General features: G+C 39.9%; 2 protein-coding genes across 3 annotated transcripts; one reads left to right on the forward strand and one right to left on the reverse strand.

The window, feature by feature from the left end:
* Positions 1 to 4910: 4910 nt before the first annotated feature.
* On the reverse strand, positions 4911 to 7685 carry srfbp1 (serum response factor binding protein 1). The gene is made up of 4 exons (XM_029514388.1): positions 7617 to 7685; positions 7346 to 7430; positions 6757 to 7215; positions 4911 to 6662 (listed from the first exon to the last, which is right to left on the reverse strand). Exons 3-4 carry the CDS (start codon positions 7213 to 7215, stop codon positions 5412 to 5414), a joined length of 1710 nt encoding a protein of 569 aa, XP_029370248.1. The 5' UTR covers positions 7346 to 7430; positions 7617 to 7685; the 3' UTR covers positions 4911 to 5411.
* A 228-nt stretch (positions 7686 to 7913) lies between these two features.
* maco1a (macoilin 1a) lies at positions 7914 to 18258 on the forward strand. Of its 2 annotated transcripts, XM_029513846.1 has the most exons (11): positions 7914 to 7993; positions 9014 to 9155; positions 9390 to 9516; positions 9688 to 9811; positions 9930 to 10108; positions 11608 to 12151; positions 12468 to 12626; positions 13194 to 13376; positions 13505 to 13625; positions 13763 to 13937; positions 16013 to 18258. In XM_029513846.1, the coding sequence occupies exons 1-11, from the start codon at positions 7914 to 7916 to the stop codon at positions 16213 to 16215; spliced, it is 2037 nt and encodes a 678-aa protein (XP_029369706.1). In that variant the 3' UTR covers positions 16216 to 18258. The 2 variants fall into 2 exon arrangements, with proteins under 2 accessions (XP_029369706.1, XP_029369707.1); XM_029513847.1 differs by lacking the exons at positions 9930 to 10108; positions 11608 to 12151 and having other exon boundaries at positions 16013 to 16215.
* Positions 18259 to 18353: the final 95 nt, after the last annotated feature.

The raw sequence follows: 18353 nt of genomic DNA on the forward strand, positions 1-18353 counted from the left end.
TGCAGGTCTGATGGCGACGGAGGGAAACAGATCCCCTATTGAGCTTTTCGTTTTAGTTGGGGGAGCTCTTAATCTCTCACTCGCACATAAAATAAGTGGAAGACATTTTCACAACGAGAACACATTAAAGCCCAACGTGCTCACCGTGCTTATTTTTGTATAATCATTACTTTAAGTAAAAGAAATTTTAATTATTATTATTACTTTGCATTGCACCAAAATGTGATTATTTCTTGACATCCGTAATCTCTTCCCACTGATGCGTCAGTTTACCTTTATTTTGTAAAAGTACTTCCGGTTTTCCTTCAATTTGGCGGGTGACCAAAAACAGCAGCAGATGAGTTTAGTTGTGTTTATGTTTTTGAACTGGAATACTCCAACAAATATGGATCCTTAGTACTGAATAGTCACCAATTCAGCAAGAATTGAGTAGGGACAGAATGAGAGGAGGAGGACGGGATATTCAATACAGGTGCAGGCAGGAACATATGAAGTTCATGAAGATATGGGAGCAGCAGGCGTTGCAGGAACATGGGGTGGTGATGATTCACCACCGGCAGGATGAGGACAGGGAGAGAGAGGAGAGGAACTGGGAGAGATAAAGACTTTGGGGAAAACATAGTTAGTACATAGTGGTTAAAACTGGGAGAGACAGGGACTTTGGAGAAACATGGTTATTGGTATGTCGGCACATGAGTGAGAGCTTAACCATAAGCTCTGTCATATAGAAAAGTTTTAAGTCTGGTCTTGAAAATTGCTAAGGAGTCCGACCCCCCGGACCAATACTGGAAGTTGGTTCCATAGAAGAGGAGCTTCATAACTGAAAGATTTGCCTCCCAATTTACTCTTGGAGACTCTAGGAGCAACATCTAAACCTCCGTCTAGACGGCGGAGTGGCCTACTAGGACAGTCAGGAACTATGAGCACATTAGATGATTAGATAGGGTTTCTCGAAGGTGCTTAGGTCCAAGTACAATAACTTCAGTTTTGCTTGAATTTAGAAGTAAAAGGTTATAGGTCATTAAAGTAGGAAAGTTAAAATTTAGTTGGTAAGTAAAAAAAAAAAAAATGATAAAGGGAGCCCTTGGGTTTTTAAGTGTTACTAATTACAAGCAGTATCCAACATGCTTGTGCTGTACATAAAGGTGCATCTGTGTTACAATGTTACCAGATAAAAAAAAATTTTAAGAACAAATGGAGTGTATAAAGGGTGACGTAACTGCAAGTGGAAAATTGGTAAAAACAACAAAAAAATAATAATAATCGTTCAGGGGACTCAGCATGCCATATGATGCATTATATAGTATCAGCATGACATCTTGAGGTATATGTATGATATGAACAATGGACAAAGTTTAAACGTCTTTGGAAAAGTAATTAAAAACATTTATACAGAACATACAGCACTGGCGAGCCTCTGTCGGCTGCTGTTAGGTTGTAATTTAACAGGAAGGAGCGACAGTGTGGTGGCAATAAAACCGACAAACAAGTAGAAGAAAGGGGCGGGGTTAATGACGCTGAGCGAGGGAAAACTGAAAAGCATTTAACAATTAGGAAGCGTCTTATTTTAACTTTGGAATGGTAATAAAGCTGACAGACACCTTGCAAACAGTATCATAGGGGCACTCTCCTAACCCACTATGAGCTGTTTCTGTCACTCATCCAAACCGAGGAGGCAATGGCTGAAATGCCTACATGTGAAATGTTCCTGAATGTATATCTGATACACATTTATTTATTTATTGTTGTTTCTATAGTGTATGTTTTTATGGACCAGAGTCCGCCAATAAAGATTGAATTGAACTGAAATCGATGACGTCTTAAAAGCCCAAACGTTAGACAATTCTTTTATCTAAAATAACTAAGAGTTCAATCAACCTTATAATGAATTGTGTCACATGACTTTTTGTGTTTACACCGCCATTTTGGCAGTAAATGTAAGAAAATTGAAAAGCTCGCGCTGCAGATTTTAACTTCTGAATTCACTTCTTACCTAAATTCGGATGAAATTGGTCTTTACATAAAAAAACTAAATAGATTAAATATCACCGAACCGTATAATGCCCCTGGGGTGCTTTTTAGTAGTGTCTCCACAGAAAAGGACGTCCAACACCTGCAGTATCGGGACAACATCAGTGGCAGCAAATCCAGCTTTAATCAACCTTATAATGAATTGAGTCTTATTATTAAAATAAAATAAGTTTTATTATTTTGCCATTGATTCAACCACTGTTTCACAGCTTTTCAAATACTGTATTTGTGTACTTTGTGTGCTCTACAGCCAAGTCTAGTTATGTGTTGATGGGAACCATAACCCTAACAGTGCGTAATGTTCGTCACCAAGGAAGGACTGCTGCAGCAGATAGGCGTCGAAGCTTTGTTTTCTGTCTCCTCTTGAAAAGTTCCAATCTCAATCTTTTCTTACTCTCTGAAGATGTTTGGCAGTGGAAGTTAGAAGGAGCAAAGTCCGGTGACAGCGGATTGTCACTCTTTTTTCCTACAAGTGGAAAATGCTCCAGCATTTTTGTAACCAACAACAACACAATCTGGCTTATTAGCTAGCTAGTTTAGCAAAACGTTGGACTTGTTATTAGGTATTAAACTGATCAAAAATTCGTAATCATAGCCTAAATACTAGCGTTGTATGCTGTAACATTAGCTAACGTAACTTACCTGATGTAAAGTGGTCACTGCACAGGCAAAATCCATTGGCTGGGGGGTCCCATTTTTTGGTCTGTTTTGTCTTACTCCAGACCCTTTTTATAGTGGTGAGCCACTTATATCTTGTCTGGGTCTTTAGGGATGCGGTAAAATGATTTATCTTTGTTTTTAGCAGGGCTATAAGTGCACCCTGGTGTACAACAATTGTCAACCATGATGATGGTTACAGAGAACCTAAACCCGCCAAAAACCAGTACATACATATATATATATATATATAGTTTGCTAGAAAACAGTAAATATCTTTCTTCTATTACAAGGGAATACTGGGCACCTCCCCAATAATGCATCAGGCCTTTGGGGCAGTTGCACCATTACTCTAGTTATTGGTTTTAGCATTTTGACTTCTTTATCAGTCGAGGTAGCTCAAGGTAGTTTACCGAGATGATCGACAGCTCTGACTGGTGTGTGACAAGCTGTAAGTGGCTTTCTTCAGATCACTTGTGGCTCGTTTTGTTTTGAGGCAGTCAAACCGATGTCCTTAAGGCTAACAGATGAAAAAGCAGTGGAGTTTAGTTGTTGTTGGGTTTTTTTTCTGTTGTTGGTGGGGATGTTTGGGCAACACTGCTGAAAACTTCTTTTTACTGCCAAATTGGAGGCGCAGTGAATTACGTTGCATTCTGAGGTAGCGTGACATCAACTCGCGGAGCTCTCGTAGTCAATGGAGAGCGGATTGTGTCCCCATAGACATAAATACGAAGACGCTGAACTGAGTGCTGAGCTGTACGTCAACGTCGCCACCATATTGGATGTGGCAAGCATCGCCGCATTCCTGTGCTGCGTGGAATTGTAGCAAACATTGTACACCCCATACCAAATCTGAGGTAATTGCCTTCCACAGGTAAGACTTAACAATTACTTTTAATAGTATTTGGCCCACAGACTGCATTTTTTGGCAATTTTAGCATAGTTTTGAGAGCATGATTTGCCAATGTTGTGGCAAACACAACGTATTCCCGCGCATTCATTCATTCATTTAATTTGATTTATTCTGCTCATGGTAGTATATATTTATTTTCATCAAAATATATACAGTTAATAATTTAACAACTCAGTTTACACATCTATAGTAGGAAAGGAACAGGAGGAATAACAATCTTGTATGATACCCCTTATTCAGAACATAAACAATTAATTAGCGCAGTCAAACGATAAGTCTTCATTCTTATTTTATTATTTTGCCCCAAATATTTTAGTAAGATTGTTGTTAACTGCTTGGCTAACTTTTGTTTCCCAAAGATAGCAACAGGAGGAAACAGTGGAAAGTAGCTCTCCGGAGGGATGGGTTCAATGCAAGCTTGTGTGTACATAGCCTGTATATTGTGTGTGTGTTTGTTTGTTATACATAGCCTATGTATGTGAAAAATTACTATAATTTGTTCGCCGAAAAATGGCAAAAATATGTACTTCTCGAGCCTGGAGAAATGACGAAAATATGTGATTCTAGATGTTTCTTTATTTTTAAGCCACACTCGATTCCTATTCCATTATATAGCCTATATGTTTGTTTGTGTGTGTGTGTGATAAATAAACTTATTTTAATCATCTGAGAAGATCAAATACATTGTTTTTGGCCCCAAACTGTTTGTCAAGTATAGTAGTGCACGTGCGAACGAATAAATGAGGCATTAACGTAAATTTCTTCGGAGAAAGGCGCTATATTAAATTAAGTCCATTTACTTTTGTATTCGTTCACAACTCAGCCTTGCCACATCCAAAATGGTGGCGACGCTGACGTATCGCAACAGCAGCCAAACCCGCTCCATGCGGCGTCTACGGGTCTATCCCTCAGCTATGGGCGGGGCTTAAATACGCTCTGGATCAACGAATACAGGCCGGTAATCTTTGCGGTGGATCCAGAAAAGCTAATTTCTTACTAATTTGTTCATCTAACTGAGGTTTACCGCCGATACTGATCAAAATGATGAAGTATGACTTTAGCTCCGGCTCCCCGGGACAGTTTTAAACCTGATATGCATCTAAGATGCTATTGGCCATAACCCCACGTAGATCCTTTTGCGTCATACGGCTAACCGACCAATGACCATACACTATTAACACAATAGTATACTCAGGCATGGTTCTTAATGTAATGCTTGTTTTTTCAAAAAACAATAAATGCACTGTAATCTAATTATGTATGCATCTATTATGGAGATAAGACAAGGCCACTGGGCATAATGTATACATAACGTATAAATTTAAACTTTATAAGATTGAACACAAAAAACATTTAACAAGAAAAAGGTTATCTTTCTTCCAAGGGATACTGTTGTCTTTGACCATACATCGGATTCAAATGATGTAAACATGAACTACCATGACAAAACATTGATGACAGATTGGTGAAACGTGATGAGAATGTGTAAAAGTAAAAATAAAAACATTTTCACGTTCAACCTTTAACAACAAATAGCACATCTGTACAAATTACTGTTGTGAGGAAATGTTGCAGACTTGTGAACATATTACGGAAAAGTGGTTTCCCTTGGAGGTGCATTTAGCGATTTAAATCTGAATATCTGCAGATCATTGCATTTCAATATCCCCATCTAAAGAACAAAGAAATATATTATGTTTTTCCATCCATGGGAATGAAGCTTTCACATTTTGAAACACTGTCACATCATAACTGAGAAGCTTTATATTAAACCAGAGAAACAGACAGCAAAGATTGACAAAAAGTAATTTCAGTCGTCATCATCAAACTTGATCTTTTTCCCTTGGAAGGCCAAAATTTGCCCTTGTTGCTCCTTTCTTTTCTTACTGGCTTCCCATGACGGATGCAATGCCTGCTGTGGTGCCTGACAGGAAAAGGCACCTCCACCTGTGCGACTGTTCTGCCTAATAATCCCACCTCTCCCTCGCCCATTCCCCCTCCCCCTGCCTTCAGGGAAAGGCTTGTTGTACTTGGAACCAAGATCTTTCTCTGTTTCTGTGATCTGCTTTTGGAATTTTGATTCATTACTAAAATTTCTATTTAGGCCACTGCCACTCTTTGGTTTCTTTTGGTCCCTAAATCTATCTCCACCTTTCCCTCTACCTGCACCTCCAACTCCAGTAGGCTTAGACCCGGAGAGAGAAGAATAGAAAATAGACTGAAGAGGGGGCACTTTCGACTTCACTTTGGGCTCAAGTTCACTCTGGGCCTTGGCTGCAGTTTTCACTTTGTCAGAGTCCCCTATCCCTGTACACGCCTTATCAACCTTTTTCTCTCCGTCTTTACTTTTTGACTTCTTCTTCTTGTATTTACTCACTTTTCCTAGAAAGAAGTCATCATCACTCTCTTCCGACTGGGAGGACTGTTTGTGGAAACGCTCCTCTGTGCTATCATCAAAGTACTCCTTTTCTTCATCTGTTGACTCTAAATCACTCTCTTGCTCTTCTTCCTCTTTCTGATGCACCACAGAATCCAGTTTCTTTGCTGCATTTTTACTTTTAAGTTTGTTTGTCTCAACATTTTGGATTTCACTGTTTTCATTTGATGCTGGTGTTACATCTTTCGGTTGTTCTCTTTCTTTCTTTTGAACATTAATGGTGTGAGCTAAATTAGATGCTTTGGTTGTTACCCTTTTAGGTTGAGTAACAGTTGCATCTTGAGTGTCTTTGAAGAAACCAACTTCTTCCTCGTTGTCTGACATTTCCTTGAGCTCCACTGTAACGTCTACTGCTTTCTTCTCACTACCACTTTCATTGATTTTGTCTGGTGACTGTGGTTTTACCTTTACAGTTTTTGGTGGAATTGTTTCCTTTCCTCCCTGCTTTCGACTTTTCATCCTCTCATCCTTGAAGGCTTTTACAGCAGCTTTTAGGCTCTCAATCTTCTTGTTAAACTGAGGGTGTGTTGCAATGCGTGCCACAGCTCGGTCAGAAATAGTAGCTTTAGGGTTTTTGCAAACCTCTTCAAAGTTGATTTTCTTCTGTAAGGCTGTCTTGGTCACCTGACACAGGGAAAAATCAATAATCCTTTTAGCTATTTCAATAAATGTTTCCCCATTTTAAGAATAATTCATTATTAGATGCAATAAAACCTACCAAGTCTGGCGACAGCACCCTCATGGCTTTGATCTCCTCCAGCAGTCTGGCCATTCTCCTGTGATTCCTCTGAATATCGCTGTCTTCCCCCTTCTTCTTCTTCAGGGCACTAATGTGCCGTGTCAGCTTCCTGATGATCAAAGCTCTCACCCTCTTCACCTCTTTTCTCATCTTCACCACCTCATTATTGAGGTTCAGGACGTCATCTGTTTTTTTGTCTTCGGACTGAACAGGCAGTAAAACATTTTTCTCTGTTTTATCTACAACCTGTTCTTCCTTTTCTTTATCATCACTGTCATCCTTTTCAATGTCATTTTCCCCCTTTTCGTATTTATCATTATCACCATTTCCTCCATCCTCCTCTTCCTCTCCCTTTTCTTCCTCAATCTCTTCCTCCATTCTCTCATTTTCCTCAGCAGATGAAAACAGTTTCTCCATCTTGTCGTTGGTAAGTATCATCTGTTGGAAACATGCTCTCATTAGCAGGGTCCACAGCAGGAAAAAATATATAAAAATATACTTACACAATCAAGTATAGAAATTTCATACACTGCGTAATATATACGTGTGTGGTTGTGTGTTTTCTCACCCACAGTCACCAAATTACGTTGGTCTGAAATCACAAACTGTTTTGCTATGTTGTCGCCGATCTTAAGCCTGCGATAAGATGCTTTCTGCGGAGAACGAAGAAATATAGTTTGAGACTGCCAAAACAAACGTGGTTGAGCAAGCATGGATACATTTTACCACATAAAATGAAGGGGAAATAAGTGAATTTTAAGCAGACCTAGCCGAAACATGACAAACTAGCGCACCAAAAAACTAAATAATACATCCACAGCCACAGTTATAACACCTACCGTTTAGATTTTTACACCAAAACTTGAAAACTGAGAGAGACGTCTCCACTCGTCGGGAGTCGCCATGTTTCTGACGCCACTGAATGCGGCTTGACGTCAGAGGACGGCGAGACGACGCAGCGGTGTCGTGAAAAGGGGAGGGCCTTCCGCGGTCTGTTTTTATTTATTTCTTTGTTTCATGTGCATAAAACAACAACAATGGTGGATAATTGAAGAAGTGTACAGATTAGGATGAGCGAATGACATTTCCAGTCACCGTTATCAGACCGGTATCACCAGTGAATCAACAGGGGGATAATGAAGCGGCGCAATGCGGACTGCAGCAAACTCCGACGGCCGTTAAAACGGAACCGAATCACCGAGGGTATATATAGCAGGTACAGAAAAGGGTCTGGAGGGACCGTATTGTATAACAATGGCGCCTCTCTGCATATGTCAGGACGGGGATGTCAGCCGCTGTTACATTCATATTCGAGCACGCCGTGGTTCTTCGCTTTATGTGCTGCTTGTCGGACATACCCGTATATTGGGGAAAAAAGATAGGCCTAACGTTACTTGTGTGGCATCTCATTGATGATTTGCACCGAGCCAGTTGGTTAAATTCACGTCCTGGCCAAATTCAATTCAGAGGTGACACTGGTTCTCTGTGGGCATTTAGGACGACTCCTAACGCGTGCCGACGAGTCGAAATGTTTCGTCTTAAATAGAAAATGAGAGCCACGGACTTGTGAGGGGAAAGGAATAAAATCCGATCTCTGTCTTGAGATGACAACGTCAGGGACGCTCGTTTCGGAGTGTGTGGAGATGCCGACGGCGGGGCTCTCACCTGTGCTTTGTCTGGCTGAGTCTACGCTTCCTTTTATTTATTTATTTATTTATTTTTCCACACGTCAATGAAACGATAGCCGCTAGAGCAGATAGGTCTATTTGGACAGCGCTCAGCATGTGAGGGAATTGGACGTGAAAGCGGCTTGCCTTTTCTCACAGGTCACAGACTGCTGACAATCAGCTGTTCAATAAGTAACATGTCTAGACATGCTAGTCTGTACACACACAATCCACCACTCCACCACTCAAGCCCTCTCGCAGTTGTCTAGATGTCTCTCAGCCTGCACTGTCTTTTTCAGTTGCAATGATAAACACACACTGAGGCTATCTGGATGTATGTGCATGTTCCCTGTTGAATTGGTGTTTATCTTCCTTTCACCTGGTGTTACTTTGCGCTAACAATGAAAGTCACATTGCAAATGTGGTTCCTATAAACACTTGTTGTCTATACCTGGTGTCATGATAGCATCTAAATCCTCACAAAGCTTTCTTTAGTACTTCCTCTCTGCCCCCTCCCCATGTCTCTTTCACATTTCCCTCCATAACTCTGTTTTTGTCCTCCCCTGCAGTACCTTCCTGTACCTGAAGTTCCTCGTAGTGTGGGTGCTAGTTCTGCTGGCTGACTTTGTGTTGGAGTTCAGGTTTGAGTACCTGTGGCCATTCTGGCTTTTCATTCGAAGTGTCTACGACTCCTTCAGATATCAGGGACTGGTAAGATCTTAATGGAAGATGTATCACCCTTATGACCTTATGTGGAGCAAAGAAAAGCTCATATGAAATAGGACACACGTAGTAAAGCCAAATGTGGAGAATGGTATGAATGAATGTGTTTTATGGTACATATGCTAATCTTTGTGCACTCTTGTATGCCCTTATTTTACACTTTGACACTGTGTCCTATGGTTAAAGATATTTAATTGTCAGCCTCTTTTCTCCCACACCTAGGCTTTCTCTGTCTTCTTTGTATGTGTGGCGTTTACATCAGACATCATCTGCCTCCTTTTCATCCCCGTCCAATGGCTGTTTTTTGCCGCCAGCACATACGTATGGGTCCAGTATGTCTGGCACACAGGTTAGTCCAAGTTTTATGTGGATTTGTCTTTATATATATCTCTGCCAGTTAAATTGACATTTTCACCCTAAAGACTCTGTGCAAAAGGAATTCATGCCTGCCAAGTTTCTTCAACAAAAATCCTGAAAGAGCTGTTTTATTTATCTATTTATTCATTCTACTTTTATGCAGAGAGAGGTGTCTGTTTGCCCACTGTTTCACTGTGGATCCTGTTTGTGTACATCGAAGCTGCCATACGGTTCAAAGACCTGAAGAACTTTCATGTAGACCTGTGTCGACCGTTTGCTGCTCACTGGTAAATGCCATAGTCTTGAGTCTTTTTTCAGCAATGCGCAGAGAAACACAAAAATATCCACGAGAATATAATGAAATGCTTACTATAAGTTAACCACATGCTTCTCTTCCCATCTCAGTATCGGATATCCAGTTGTGACTCTGGGCTTTGGGTTTAAGAGCTACGTTAGCTACAAAATGCGACTGAGGAAGCAGAAAGAAGTGCAAAAAGAGAATGAATTCTACATGCAGCTTCTACAGCAGGCCTTACCACCAGAGCAGCAGATGCTGCAGAGACAAGAGAGGGAGGCAGAGGAAGGTGAGACACACACACACACACAAACAGGAAACATGACACGTGACACATAATACTATTCCTATAGGAGCATTAATGTCACAAATGTTCTGCAGACAGAGACGGCATTATGACTGGATTGATACTAATAACTTATTGGGTTGATTATCCAGCTGGGTGGATTCATCTATCCAGAGAAAAATAATCGGTTTTCTCATCATTTGCATGTCTGGCATTGTGCCACATTTGTTTTTCTTGTTGTATGTTTCAGTGAAGATTGCCAAAGTAATTAATCAGTTAGTCAAAAGTTGTTTTCACTCTTGTGGTTAAGCTTATTTGGTGAAGTCCAAAGAAAAAAAAAAATTCATTTGTGTTCATATTTTCTTTCTTGTATTTTTGAGTTCACGCTTGCTTAATGGCATGATGTCGTTCATATGTTACTATTTTTCTGACAGTTTTCTCAGGCAGAGGTACATGTGGACAAAATGTGGAAATCAAACTGTGGTGACTTGTAGCAGCCCATATTCCACTTCACCATTTTTCTGTTTTTAAAAACCCTCTCAGGGATTTCCAAAGAGCTTATTGTAAAGAGCTTATATAGTAGTTAGGAGAATTATCAGTTGTGACTGCAAATAGGATTCATTTGTGTACAAGAGGTCTTTGTCTTAATGTGCACTTGACTGTGTAGCTGCTCCTTTTTCTAAACGTAATTCTGAAAATTAGGGCAGAATTTAATTATGATTTTCTCAATTAATGTCAAGTCAGTTGGGATGTCTTTAATGTGGTGTTTTGAACACTCCAAAAAGTAATAATAAAACAACAAAATCATTAAATCTTTCGGGAAACATTTGACATCTTAAATCAGTTAGCAGAACAGTTGTGAATTAATTACCCGTTGCTCATCTCATCAGTTTAATGACTAATCTAAATGATAAAATAACTAATGCAGTTCCAGAAGAAAATACAGTAGGATGCAATCTCTACATGTCTGCTTTAACCCTTTTTTACTTTCCAATGGATGGTGGAAAATCCCTGCACTCGTGTTTTGACACTGATACTTGTTTAGTAGATGATTGTATAGATATATACACAGAAACCGTTAAAAAAAAAAGCCTTTTTGGTCCACTTTGCTTGGACTAATTGTCCACATCATTGGAAATTTGTTTTGGAAAGAACAGTTGTAATGTATGTAATTTGCACACAACACACTGTTAAAAACATGCAACATATATAATCTACAGAAGTGCTCTTGAATAAGTAAAGGCCAGGTGTAAAAGCAACCTGAAGTAATTTAGTTTGCATGTATTTTGCAGTTTCTAGAAAATAGGAACATGTCCCGGCATTAGCCTGCTGTCATTAGGCTGTTAATATATTTTCTTCAGTCAGTTTTGTACCAGTCAGAGGCCATCGTTCAGTTTCTGTTTATGGTCAAATGTGTTTCCACTTGGCTTTGGAATTTGGTCAATTCCGCCCAGTATGATTTTGCACTTTTCCTAAAACTACCTGTGCTCGCCTTTTTCCAGCTGCTTTGGCTAAAGGGATCTCAGAGGTGGAACCTCCAGTAATATCCCAAAACGGAGCACCGCCCGGAAAGAAAAGCACCTCAGTCCCATTACCAGAACTGGAGTACCGGGAAAAAGGCAAGGACAGTGCGTCGAAAGAGCGCGAGGGGAAAAAACAGAACACAATTGGAATCAATAACAACAGTATTATACATGCACTGGACTCCAAACTACAGGAGACAGAATATATTGAGAACTACGTTGGGGCTAAGAGACTGAACAACGACCTGGCAGGAGAAAACACACATGCTGACACCAACACACATTCTACTTCAAAAGAGGAAATGGGGGGTGCTGGGAAGAACTATAAAAATGCCAGTGGAGGCGGGGGCAGCATTACCAATTCATCTCCACGAAATCACAGCTCTACAAATGGCAGCGTACCACCAGGCTCCTCAACCAGCAAGAATGAGAAGAAGCAGAAGGGGACAGGGAAAGGCCAGAAGGACCCAGTGGAGAACTGCATCCCAAACAACCAGCTGGGCAAACCAGATGCCCTAATACGGTAAGACTGTTTCAAACACCCATCCTCACAGTCCTTACTGAGTTCTCGATGCACTTGATAGTTGACATTTGCAACCATCCAACCACAGTAATGGTCTTCTCAGTCTTTCTGACTCTATATTGAAAGACAAACGACAAACATATAGATATGTTTTTGCAAACTTTTGTAGTCATCATCTTAAATAGTCATGAGATACTTTTAACCCAATAATGTAATACTTGTTTGTGTGTGGATGAAATATTTGCCTCTGTTATCATGATTTCCTCCGTCTTCAAGCAGATGATATTGTAGCTCTCTTGTTCTTCTTGCATTAAAGGCTGGAGCAGGATGTAAAGCGACTAAAGGCAGATCTTCAGGCCAACAGGCAGTTGGAGTCAGAGCTGCGCATTCAGCTTTCCTCTCTGAGTAGCCAGGACCGCAGCCTTCGCTCAGAACTGGGCCAGCTCCGCCAGGACAACGAGCTGTTGCAGACCAAGTGTGTGCATGTGCCTTGCATGTTTGCTCAATGAGTACATTTACTTAGATTCATAGCAAAAACTGTAGGAAGCTACAGTAGCTGGTTAGTGAAGAGACATTCAATAATGCATGCTGTAAACCTGGGCCATCGTCCAAATAGCCAAGTCCTCCTTAAACAAGGTAGTGTGGTGTTGACAGACTGAAAGCAGTATATGTATTTACATAGCCAACTTTCAGATCCTTAATTTAAGTATCACTCACAACATAATCAAGATGTCTGACAACCCTGTTTTGAGTTGAGCAATGCATGGAACTTTTCTCTGACCAATATAATCTCCTTTTTAATCTATCCAATACAGGATAAGGTGTTTCACGTGAAAAGTCAACATATTTGGCCAGCTGGTGGCACTAGAGAGAGAATTTAGGGATGATCAAAATATAATGATTAAAGTCAAATTCAAAAGCTCAAAAATTTGATAAATTAATTAAAAAAAGAAACAAGAACCAGTCTCTACTGAAAAATCTAAAAAAAAAATAAATAAAAATAAAAAAATCCAAAATGACTAGTCTGTTCCTTACATCTCAGGCTTCATAGTGCTGTCCAGGCTAAGCAGAAGGACAAGCAGACCATCTCGCAGCTGGAGAAGAGGCTAAAGGCTGAGCAAGAGGCTCGGGCCCTGGCAGAGAAACAACTGGCTGAGGAGAGAAAGAGGAAGAAGATGGAGGAGGCGACTGCGGCCAGAGCTGTAGCATTAGCTGCTGCCACAAGGTATTAATTTGTGGCGCATAATGAAGTTTACTTCTGATCCCAAGAGATCAGAAAATGTAGGTTTTGTTCCTCCGTCTTGTTGCCTTTGTCACTTTTGGATTTTTGTTTTTTTTTCCGCTGTTTGACAGAGTGGAGTCCACTGACTCTCTTCGTGTTCGGATCAGAGAGCTGGAGACAGAGTGTAAGAAGCTCAGCATGGACATGAAACTTAAAGAAGAGCAGATCAGGGATCTAGAGGGCAAGTGTCAGGTAAGATGGAATATCACAACTGCTATTTATTAACACAGTGCTCCATGTTATCAAAGCTATACTCTCTGCGTCTGTGGAAAGATTGAAAAATAAGTTCTTTAAAGACCTTGACTGTAATAATGTTCTGTTACACACAGGAGCTGAGGAAGTATAAAGAGAATGAGAAGGACACAGAGGTGTTGATGTCAGCACTCTCAGCCATGCAAGAGAAGACCCAGCACCTGGAAAACAGCCTCAGTGCTGAGACCAGGATCAAACTGGACCTCTTTTCTGCACTGGGTGACGCCAAGAGACAGCTGGAGATAGCGCAAGGTAGACGATGATGCACCGATTTGTTTACATCACTGTCACTTTCAGGAGATCAGCAATATCTATATCAAATAAAAAATTTTGAATCCATGTCTTTGGTTCAAAACTCTAGACTTGAGGATTTTGGTAGCACAAAAACAGAGGGTTGTGCAAGAACATGGTAAAGGTTTGCATCCCATATTGTATTCAAGAGAGAAGGATTTCAATTCACTGATTCATTTATGCACCCCAGCACAATATCAACAATGACCACTACAGTCATTTTCTGTTCCCGCTACATCAAATGGATCTTATTTCATTGGCATGCTTAGCTTTTCCTTTTCACATGCTCTCTCTCTCTCTTACCTCACTCTCCCTTTCGCCCTCTGAAGCTGAATGTTTTCTCCTTAAATCTACTCACATGAATATTGAAAAATATTTTCAAAGGCTCTGAAGGTGCTCCTCTTGAGGAAGCAGAGAGGTCGCTTCCAAAGGTATTAGCATATTACTACCTAGACACTTAAGAAAACACATGGGAAAGCTGAACTGTCCAGGGTGACCCCATGTGGTTGGCTGAGAATATTTCCTGGCTACAAACAGTGATACTGTGGCAGCTGAGGCATCAAGAGAGGGAAGGGAAAGGAAAGCTGTAGCGACTAAAGAGAGAGCGGTAGGAGCCAGAAGCAATAGTTGAGAATGACAGCAAACAAAGATTGAGGTATACATATATAGGTTAGCATCAACCTGTATAATGTGCATAGTCGCTTAGGAATTGAGTGAAATTGCAACAGGACAGAAACTAGTACTGATTAGAACCTGCGTGTTTGTAACCTAATCCCTCTGAATTAGTTCTGAGTGTGTCCTGAAACATAACGCCCAAAGTTATTTCAACTTCTACCTGCCTGAGAATAGGATCAGAAAAACTGGCATTACCACTGCACCTCAAAGCCTTACTTACTGCACTCTTGCTAACTATTTAAACCCCCCCCCCCCCAAAAAAAAAAAAAAAAATATTTATTGGACATTCTGCCTGTTTCTTGTGCCACATTGGATCAAATTATAATAATTGAGTATTTTTACCAGCTTGCGTACATTAGTGTGGAGCTGTGAAAATGTGAAATATTGTTAATAACTCATTAACACTCATTGTGGTAAAAAAGAAAGAAAACAAGCCAGCAAGTAAATTCATTTGAAAAAAGTCAATTACTCTACTGAAGTAAAACTTTTGTGTCTTCATGATATCAGTGTGGAATTTTTAATGCTCTGCTCATGATGTTGATATCACAACAGCTTCAGGTGAGAGTAATAACATTAGTGGTGGCTCTGTCCTTGTCTACATAACAGTCATGACAGTTTGACATTGACCCTGAAACTACACTTTTCTGAGCAGGTTTCAGTGAAAAAGGCCCATTAGGTGTTCATCACCATGTTTTGTCCTATAGAGCAGGCAATTTGGGGTGACATGGCTGTTAAAGCTCGGGTGAACTCAGTCTTCCTAACAATGGCTCAGGCCTGTTATACGTCTCATTGAACCTTGACAGTGACTTATTATTGTTATTAACTGCACCAATGCATTTCCTCCCACGGCATGTCAAACATCTGCCATGAAAACGTTCTCTTTGTGGCAGATATGATACTACACTATCCCCATTAACTTCAAAATGAGTGACTGGCAACTAAGTAAATGGCTGAAAAACACAAGCTACTGGGTTTTGAAATGGACAACATTCTAATGCTCATATGTCAGATTTACTGTTTACACAGTGTCTGTCACTCTAACATATCAGGCCTATTTGAGGCAATTATGCTATTTGCTGATCTATTTTAACAAAATTAGATTTTATATGATTTTCATATAATTAATTTTCCATAAGTACTGTTTATCACGATAAATATCTGTAATGGGATACAGCATTTTAGCGATATTGCATTTACAAATGCTAATGTGTACTCAGGTAAACTGTCTTAATCTGCCGACAGTTAGCTACAGAACACGATCCATCGAGCTGAGAAGGATTCAGGCTTTTCAGAACAAATATCCCATTGCTTGGCTCTAAACATTGTGATGATATGATCTCTCCTTCCTCTATCTCATCTAGGCCAGATCCATCACAGAGAGCAGGAGATAGCAGAGCTGAAGCAGAAGATAGCAGAGGTAATGGCAGTGATGCCGAGCCTGTCCTACTCCTCTGATGGCAGCAACCTCAGCTCTGTCACCCCACACTATTCCTCCAAGTTCATGGACAATAGTCCCTCCTCCCTGGACCCCAACGCCTCAGTCTACCAGCCCCTCAAAAAGTGACTTTGACACCCACGCTGTTTGTCAGACAGAACTTTTTTCTCTTTCTCAGCTCTGGTTTATTTTTATTTTCAATTTACCAGCCCCCGACAGTTTTTGCACCTGCACAACTTAGTGCACACAGCCCCTCCATACATATAAGTACTTGGGTTCTTTTTTGGTTCTATTATTAGAACTGTCATTTTGAAGGGGTTGTGTACAGTATTTTTCTTTGTTGTTGTTTGTGTTGAGTTTTGGGATTCAGCCATTAGACAGTGTGATCTGTTAGAAGGGGGAGAAAGGACGCAATTTGTTGGCCAAATGTCTTCTTAAGAGCCATGATGCATCACTTAATGTCAGTCTTATTTAGGTGTATAGTATAACCCTCTCTTCACAACCATATTTTCTTCTACAGTGAACTGGCGCCCAGACTTCTAATTTAAAAAAAAAAAAAAAAAAAAAAAAAGCTGACAAAAAAACATTGGATTTCATGATGGGTTGTATTAAGACAGAAGATGTGTTTTCTGTTCACATGTGAATCTCACCTGTAAAGCCCCTGTGAGAGATACATGAATGTAAAACTCCATGTTTGCATATCACCATTAGCTTAAATCAGTGATGGTTTGTTTTGTAATGTTTCAGTTCAGTTAGGACAATGTACATTTCTTTTAAAATAGTGATATTGAACAGGTTAACGTTTGCTGTATTCCTCAGATATTCCAAAATAATTGATTCCATTAATACTGGAATAATTGATTCTCCAGCATTATCGGTAAATGGATGAGGCTGATGTTTTGTCCTTGTTTAAAAAAAAAAAAAAGAAAGAAAGAAAAAAAAAAAGAAAGAAAGACAAAGAAGATGCTGATAGATTCGACCTGGCACTGCCAAAAATGTGACAATAATGTTCGCCTGTTTGCTGCAGACTCCTTTTCCCCTCCCTGGACCAAATTAGAACCTGTTAGGCCATATTGTTCACTAGATTTAATGATGTCGTGGTAACCAGTCGTTACCATTAATTGCAGATTTTACAGTGCCTTGCAGTTTCTCTTTTTCAGATGCAGAAACCATATACTTTGCAATCTTGGGATCTAAAAACATTGACCTTCAAAAGCGTTGTTTTCTTTCTCACATTATCTTTCTGTTTCTCTGGCTCCGACTTGCCTGGTTTTCATTTTTTTTCAGGTCAAAGCTTTTCTCACAGTCTAAACAATTCACTTCCGTATTTAAAAGCTTAAACAATTAAGCGTGGCCTCAGACACGTCCAATCATTTTGCAGCGAACTGACCTCAATGTTACATAGTTAAAGGGAAGACATAACTCTGGATATGGCACGGTACATGTCGTTCTATAGTGACACAGTCTTGGTATGCCAGATACCTACCAAACTGATTGTCTATTATCATGCCCTAGAGTTGGCATTTAGTTGTTTACAACAATGTACATTAACTTACTGAGGAATGTTTTTTTGTTTTATTTCATTTCAGTTCTGAAGTGCCAAGTGTTGATGTTGGGTTTCCATCCATACTTTGATCGATGTAGCTAGCATAATGTTTGAAGAAGAGTGCTGTAATTTTTTTTTTTTTTTGTCATTAGAACTTTTTCGGACCGTGTTGTGTTTACAAGATTCTGGGCTGATCATGACTACGCAGTTGAACCGATTGTGTTATTCACACATTTATTTATTTGTTACATACTTTTTATTGACTGGCACCTCCTTTTATATTTCCCATCATATTGAGTTGATTTCCTGTCATTTCCACCAGGAAGGTTTCAGTGAATGTGTTGTGTTGGGAAAAGGTTATCCCTGAACCATTTGACCATGTTGTGCTGTCATGTTGCCTACCTGGGGGGAAAAAAAAAGTATTTCTTGTGGATCACTCTGGCATTGTGAATTCAGTTCTTGAGTTGCTTTTAGAAGTTTGTGTAGAAGGAGGAAAAGGCTTAGAAAAGTTCTTTGTTTTATCTTTCCATTGTTCCACCATGTTTATTTTCTTTACTCAAAGTGATGGTGGTTGTTACTTTTCACTTTGACCATCACTATTAAAGGAAGTCTTGCTGGTGGCAATACAAGCTGTTTAGCCTGTGTGTGTGTGTGTGTGTGTGTGAAGTTTGATTATTTATTTATTTTAATTTTTATTTTTTTCGGGTTCTAGCAAAACATA

This window comes from Echeneis naucrates, chromosome 11 (assembly GCF_900963305.1).
Source record: "Echeneis naucrates chromosome 11, fEcheNa1.1, whole genome shotgun sequence".
Lineage (NCBI taxonomy): Eukaryota > Metazoa > Chordata > Actinopteri > Carangiformes > Echeneidae > Echeneis > Echeneis naucrates.

What these genes read in the sequence shown, in the direction of transcription:
- srfbp1 (XM_029514388.1), bottom strand. Translation starts at nt 7,215, where the DNA reads ATGATACTTACCAACGACAAGATGGAGAAACTGTTTTCATCTGCTGAG. An exon ending in GGGTGCTGTCGCCAGACTTG is followed by an intron (nt 6,663 to 6,756) that starts GTAGGTTTTATT and finishes TCCCTGTGTCAG; the next exon opens with GTGACCAAGACAGCCTTACA.
- maco1a (XM_029513846.1), top strand. Translation starts at nt 7,914, where the DNA reads ATGAAGCGGCGCAATGCGGACTGCAGCAAACTCCGACGGCCGTTAAAA. An exon ending in AGAGAGGGAGGCAGAGGAAG is followed by an intron (nt 10,109 to 11,607) that starts GTGAGACACACA and finishes GCCTTTTTCCAG; the next exon opens with CTGCTTTGGCTAAAGGGATC. An exon ending in ACAGCTGGAGATAGCGCAAG is followed by an intron (nt 13,938 to 16,012) that starts GTAGACGATGAT and finishes TATCTCATCTAG; the next exon opens with GCCAGATCCATCACAGAGAG.